The following is a 7,472-nucleotide window of genomic DNA, read 5'->3' as shown; positions in this document are numbered from 1 at the left end:
CCGCCCTTTTTCCCCAGAATGTACAGATCTCTTTCGGATATGCAATAGACCGAATGGATACACGTCAACAGGCACTGGTGGGTATCTCTGAGATGAAAGCTGAGTCGCATTTTCCTCTTGGTCCTATTCTTAAACTTCCACACTTACTACAATAAATATCTGTGTAACTGGGGAGAAGTTATATTCAGCATATTTTTAAAACTCTTGGAGAGGTCAAAAGCCGTCATTTCCTGTTGGGTAGTGTCCTCCTTTTCCTTGCTTTACAAAGAAAACCAGGATGTGATTGATTTGGAAAAGAAAAAAAAAAAAAAAGAACAAGAAGTAAAACTTCTGTTGTCCCTCCAGGAAAGTGGGCTAGAGCAGCCCGAGCCCTTTGAGCCCTAGCCCAGGCCTGTGCCGCGCAGGCCAGCATCCCTGCGGGGAGAGCCCAAAGCGGAAAGCTGAACCCTAAACGAGCCACTTGGGGAAACTTGAAGGAAAAAAACAAGAGGTTTTAAGATCTTAGGACTCTGGCAAAGGCTGGCGCAAGCAAACGTGCGGCAGGAAGCTTGAGCCCTCGGGGACCCCGGGATCACTGTGCTGCGCGGTAGTCACGTCCTGCGCGGCCGGGCGGGAGGGGTGGAAGGCAGCGCGGTTATTTCGGGACGGGCTGTGGTTTGCAGTACTTGCAGCGCCTCGGGTTCCCCAGCTCTCGCTGGGCCCATTTCTTAGGGCGAAATGCCTGCCCTTCACATTGAAGATTTGCCAGAGAAGGAAAAACTGAAGATGGAAGTTGAACAACTTCGCAAAGAAGTAAAGTTGCAGAGACAACAGGTAAGTTGATTGTTCTAGAATCTTTTCTTTTTTGAAATGAACCCAGTCCAGCTTCTCTTGGCTTACAGCAAAACAAGTAAGTTTTTCTCCTGCACCTTCTCTTGAAGTAGGGCTTTGGCGTTGCCTGGAAACTTCTATTTGATCTGGAGAAATCTTAGAAGGTAAGGGAGAGAGCAGGGATCAGCTAAGTAATTTAAAGCCAAATGTTCTAAAATTTAAGCAGTTAAGAATGGGGAAAACCGACAAAAAAAAATCATGTCTTCTATTAGATAGCTGGTTTTAAAAACTCAGTTGTGTTGGTTGTACATGACGAACGTAATTAATGTCGCTGAATTGTGCAGGTAAAAATATGCTGAAATGGCAAATGTTTTGCTATATATATAATTACCACAATAAAATAAATAAATAAATAAAAACGCAGTTGTAGGAAGAAGATAGTTGGCTACTTAGTTTTTTGATCCTTTTTATTATCTGAAAGAATTGTATTTGAAATGCTTTTTAACTACATTTGAAAGTCTTAAACTGCAGTAGTCTTGAATTTCACCAGTGTCTACAAAGTGAAGTGCTGAGAGCAATCAATCCATTGGGCGTTGGGAACAAAACGTGAGAATTTCTATTGTTATTTATTTGTAAATGACACCTCTTTATAATTTCTGGTGTAATTATGCTTTATAAGTATGCATAATATGTTAAGACATGGTGTCTGTACTTATAAGTAATTATACATATACTGAGGTGCTTGTGAAAATATTTTTTAGTTATCATTAAAAAAAGTGTAGAGAGCACTGATGTAGATTTCAAATTCAGTGAGAATATATGCCCCAGTATTAATATGTCTCCACTGAAATTTGCTGGAGTTTCTGTAACTTTTTTACTTTAATTTCTTACTGGTAATGGGGGTCTTCATTAAGACACTAATTTTTCTTTTTTTTTCTATCAGGCAACCTGTAGTCTAGGGAGAAACTTTTGGGTAGCTATCTTTTAAAGGGAAATTATCTAATCTTTCCTCCACAGCAAGAAAAACTTTAGTTTTATTTCTCTGTGGTTTAGCGTTAGAAAAAAAATGAAGGAAAAAATGGAAATGAAGCAAGTGTTGTAAATACGCCCACTTGCCTCCCTGCTGTAGGTATTGCAATAAATTCTTTAGTGATGAGAACGTTTCGTTATCAGAATGTATGTTTGGAGTGACGATTTGAAGATGCAGGCTTTTTTGAGTTCTACTTTTTATACATTTCTTTTCTCAGTTTTGACCTTTTACTTCCAAGTCCTTGCTCTTCCTAGATTTTAGAGTGGATTGTCCTTTCTATCCGTCTTGAGGGCTTTGTAGCTTTAAAAATAACAAGATGTTTAAAGGGGAAAAAAAAGTTACAAGGACCCAATGAATAAGCCTGTTTCTTGAAACCTTAAGGGATCCATTTTATGGATGGCAAAATCCACAGTGTATTGGCCACTTAGATTTTTTCACACAATGAACCTTACAGGTTACATGTTAAACAATGTTGCCTATACTGAAATAAAGCATTGCATTATTGAAAAGTTGGAATATCTTCATATTTGACATTCTTGTGCAGAATGTATAGGGGAAAAAAAAAGTGTCTTCTGCTTATTTTAAATTTCAAATTAGATATTGGGCAGGGGCCTGGGTGCAGCTGAATCTGAGGAAGTGAAACAGAATGTTCATTAGCATGGTCTTCCTGCCAGCCACCCCCACCCTTAGGACACATCCTGCTGCATCACCTTTCCAACTCCGGAAACCCCAAGTGTATGCCAGAGGGGAAGAAAACGCTCAGAGATACCCTTGGGGGATGGAGGGAGAGACATCTAAGTCCTAATAACGATATTCAAACATGTTTTATTATGCACTGTGGATTACAGAGTATTAATGTTAGGCAAGGACTAGGTTTTAGAGATTATTTAACTTCCTAACATTAAGAATTAAACAAAGTCCCAAGTCCTAGGGAGACTGACTAGCTCCTCATGTAAGACTACAGACATAGTGATAGGCCAGGTACTGATACTCAGGTCTCCTGATGCCCTGGCCCATGATTCTGTCAATAGATGGTTAATGTCTGAGCGGTGTGCTTAGACCAAGAACACAGAATTCACAGGCTAATTCTGCCTCCAGCTAATTACTGGACAAGTATATCCTTTTGATCATGAAAGGAAATACAGCATAGGAGTAATAATTGACTTTTGAAGGTTACAGGCCTCTTTGGAAAGCTAATGAAGCCTCTGTAAGTACAGACATAATATGGGCAATGTGAACCTTACCTGCAGAATCCCTGGGGCTGACCACAGACCCCAGGTTATAGATGCTTTCTTCACTAATTCTGAGAATTTATTTAGAATGCACACACTGTGAATGTCCGCAACATTAGACAGCACATTTTATCTGAAAGAACTGTGCTTGAAAATATTTTATTTTGTCATATTTTAAGTCATAAAATTACATCACCTGTTTTAAATTTTAGATGAGTGACCTCCACACTGGTTTGTAAAAAACAGTCCTTTGAGGTGTGGGAGTAAAATATTAAAATTTCTATTTTTATTTAGTTTAAAATTTCATCCTTTTATAATTTCTAGGTTTTTTTCTATAATTAACACAGTAGTATGTGTACTTACTATTCAAAAGTGAATAATTGTATACATTTTGGGATCCATATACAAATATATGGTAGTGATCACCATTAAAACAATTTTGGGGATTACTAATCCAGGTGACAAATTCAGTGAGAACACATGCCCCTGTTTTATGAAGTCTCCATTAAATTTTGTTGGCGCTTCTGTAATTTTTACTTTTAATTTATTACTGCGAATAAACCAAACCAAACAAAACCTGTTACCATCAAGTCAATTCCAACTCATAGCGGCCCTATAGAACAGAGTAGAACTGCCCCATAGGGTTTCCAAGGAGTTGCTGGTGAACTCAAACTGCCGACCTTTTGGTTATCAGCCGAGCTCTTAACCATTGTGCCATCCATCAGGGCTCCTTACTGCTCATAATAGGCCTTTACTGAGACGCTAAAACTTTTTGTCCCCTTTGTTTTTCCTCTTTTCTCTCTCATTTTGGCACTGTCTCCTAAAGACAGACTTTTTGAAGAAACTCATCAACCCTATGGAGCAGTTCTGTGCTGTAGTACATGGAGTTGCCATGAATCAAAATTGTCTCCATGACAACAGGTTTCGTTTTTTCGATTCAGTCCTTTCTCCATTGCAGAAAATGTTTAATCTGATTACATAAACACAAGAATCTTAGATAGGCCTAAGAATGCTCAGATAAGCCTTTACTATGATCATTGCCTGCACGCAGCAGGGCAGGAATTCTGATCAGAGACACAGGGCGGGAAGTTTGGGCACCTCCACTCTTTCCAGAATCAAGCTTTCTCCAATGGTTTATCATTTTGTAATATTCCAGAACAGGGTGCACACCCATAGTAAGTGAGTATTTTGGCCAGACACACCTTGAAACATGACTGCACCTGTTTATTCACATGGAAAATTGGAAGGGGAGGTGTATTTTAGTTCCTAAAATAGTGTAAAACCAACCCATTGCCGTCAAATCGATTCTGACTCATAGAGACCCTGTAGGACAGAGTAGAACTGTCCGATAGGGTTTCCAAGGAGCACCTGGTGGATTGGGTCTGCTGACCTTTTGGTTAGCAGTCGATCTCTTAACCACTGCACTACCGGGGCTCCAAAATAGTATAACCCTCCCAGCTTCCAAAAAAAAAAAAAACAAAAAACCCAAACCTGTTGGCTGTGGAGTTGATTCTGACTCATAGCAACCCTGTAGGACAGAGAAGAACTCCCCATAGGGTCTCCAAGGCTGTAATCTTTACAGAAGCAGACTGCCACATCTTTCTCCTGCAGAGCGGCTGGTGGGTTCAGACCACTAACTTTCGGTTTAACCACTTTAACCACTCACCACCAGGGCTCCTAAAATAGTATAGATACGTCATAATTGTATTTTAGTGGAGGCAGGAAATCATATGAGGCACAATGGATAGAGATTGCTGGGGATTATCTATATAATGCGGTGACTCTCAAACTTTTTCACCTTGACCAGTAGTAGTAAGATACACATTTTACATAGATTATACATGTGCTGTCCTCTAATACTTTTATTCTATTCTATGTCATTAAAATAAAGATGCTTCTTGCTCCCAGTTATATCCATTTCACTTAAGGGTGGTGGTAAACACTTTGAACAGCCCTCACCTAATTCATTCTCTTTTGTTTTTCCTTGCTGTTCTTGCTTAAGGTGTCTAAATGTTCTGAAGAAATAAAGAATTATATTGAAGAACGTTCTGGAGAGGATCCGCTGGTTAAAGGAATTCCAGAAGACAAGAATCCTTTCAAAGAAAAAGGCAGCTGCATTATTTCATAAATAACCCTGGGGAGCAGCGTCATTCTCAGTGGAATAATTAGTTTGTTTTAGTTTTTCCAAATGAAACCGACCTGCCTTTTAAGGAAGGAAAAACTGAAATTTCAATGAGACTTTCTTAAGCACTCGATAGATATGGCTATGTATAAAAGCCTCTGTGCTTCTCATCTTTGCTCACTTTGCACCCTTTCTTAAAGAGGGCAGAGAGAATCAAATGTACAATTATGGAAGTAAGGACATTACTTGTGCATGACTCACCTCTTCCGTATATTGCTTGACGCCTCAAATAAAGTTTTATCTCTGGAAAATAAGTGTGGGCTATTTAAGAAGGCACTTTTCATGTGTTCGTCTTTATATTTCTTCCAATCACTTTTTGGATGTTTGGGACATGTATGAGAAGATTAAATGGCTTGTTACATTGAGTCTCAAATCCAGCTTTCTTTGCTTCAAGTCTCACTAGGTTTACAGTGCCAAGTTCTGACTTCTGGAATGTGTTTGATCTTATCTAACCATTAGGAACTGAGTGAGTAGAATTCCTAAGAATAATGTTGACCAGAGCCAAATTGTCTGAGTCAGGAGCCAAGCCAAACCACGTCTCCATTAGCACTGCCCCGGTTTTCCATCATTCAGTGCCCTGTTCAAAGTGTTGCTGCAATAGTGGCCTTTGGGAGAGGGGCCAGCTGGCTGAGTTGGAGTCGGAAAGAGCGGTGGTCCAGCCAGTCCCGGCTTTGCGGGCTGGTGTGTTGGCTGGCAGGGGCCAGCAGCTGATGTTCTGCGGTTTTGCTGTTTTGGCTCAGGCACTTGACTTTCTGCAGTTCTTCCACCAGTCTTTTCCCGCAGGCCCCACGCAAGACACCTCTTTTCCTTCTCATCCCAGCAAACCAAAAAAAAAAAAACACCCCACTGCCATCCAATCGATTCAGACTCACAGCAACCCTGTAGGATAGAGTAGAACTGCCCATAGGGTTTCCAAGGCTGTAAATCTTCATGGAAGCAGCTTGCTACATCTTTCTATCTTGGAGCAGCTGGTGGGTTTTAACCACTAACCTTTTGGTTAGTAGCTGAGCACTTAACCACTACACCACCAGGGCTCCTTCTCATCCCACAGGGGCCGAGAAAGCAGTGGGGAACCACAACTCCAGTGGTTTTAGCCCAGGGTGCCACACGCCAGGGCACGTGGCCTGCCAAATCCGTTAGAAACTACCTGCAGCAGCAGCTTTAAAGAAGGGGACCTTTGATTGAGCATTTATCTCCCTCTGCATTCTAACTTTTGGATGTACGTTTTTCCAGGTTTGGGCCAAAAGAAAAGCAACACCCTTGCAGTTTAGCTGTAGCTCAAATGATGTGTGGTCACTAACTCATCCTTCAATTTTACGTATGGCATGTGGACCACATTTAGGCACCATAAGCCCAGGTTTTTCACTAGGTCTTTTTTCCGGCTTACATGTGTAAGCGTAACTTGTAACAAGCTGGCGAGACCCAGTGTATGTCTAATTGCTCTAGCACCATTTATTAGAAAGGCTATTCCTCCACTGAATTGCTTTTGCTCCTTTGTCAAAAATTAATTGGACATATTTGTGTGGATCTGTTTCTGGATGTTTATTCAGTTCCATTAATTTATGTGTCCATCCTTCTGCCAGTACCATACTTTCTTCAGTACCATGGCTAGATAGTAAGTATTAACATTGGGTGGAGTGATTCCTCCCACTTTATTCTCCTTTTTCAAAATTTGTTTTTTGGCTAGTCTATGGCCTTTCTCTTTCCGATTTTAGAATAAACTGTCTACAAAGAAACTTGCTAAGGTTTTGATAGAAATTCTGTTAAACTTATAGATCAAGTAGGGGAGAGCTGACCTCTTTATCAGGTTGAGTCTTCCAATCTATGAATACAATATGTCTTTCCAAATATTTAAGTCTTCTTTGATTTATTTCATCAGCATTTTATAATTTTTATTATATGTATCCTGACATATTTCATTAGCTTTATTTCATTTCCTTTGGAGCAATTGTAAATAGTATTGCATTTTTTATTTTCACTTGTCAGTGTATAGAAAAGTAATTTATTTTTTTGCTGATCTTACATACTGCAACTGTACTGAGCTTATTAGTTCTAGTAGGTTTTTTGGTAGGTTCCTTGGGTTTTTTTTACAAAGACAGTCATCTGCAAATAGAGATAATTTTATTTTTTCCTTTCTAATGTGTATGCTTTTTTTTTCCCTTCCCCTATGGCAATGGCTAGAACGTCTAGTACTATGTTGACTATCACTGGTAAGAAT

The 7,472-nt window shown here is 39.8% G+C and overlaps 1 protein-coding gene across 1 annotated transcript; it reads left to right on the top strand.

The window, feature by feature from the left end:
- Positions 1 to 353: 353 nt before the first annotated feature.
- Positions 354 to 5,497, top strand: GNG11 (G protein subunit gamma 11). Its single transcript, XM_004386148.2, has 2 exons — positions 354 to 813; positions 5,075 to 5,497. The coding sequence occupies exons 1-2, from the start codon at positions 718 to 720 to the stop codon at positions 5,198 to 5,200; spliced, it is 222 nt and encodes a 73-aa protein (XP_004386205.1). The 5' UTR covers positions 354 to 717; the 3' UTR covers positions 5,201 to 5,497.
- Positions 5,498 to 7,472: the final 1,975 nt, after the last annotated feature.

The sequence above is a fragment of the Trichechus manatus genome, unplaced genomic scaffold (assembly GCF_000243295.1).
Source record: "Trichechus manatus latirostris isolate Lorelei unplaced genomic scaffold, TriManLat1.0 scaffold00156, whole genome shotgun sequence".
Taxonomy (NCBI): Eukaryota; Metazoa; Chordata; class Mammalia; order Sirenia; family Trichechidae; genus Trichechus; species Trichechus manatus.
This window is presented reverse-complemented; position numbering and strand designations above follow the sequence as displayed.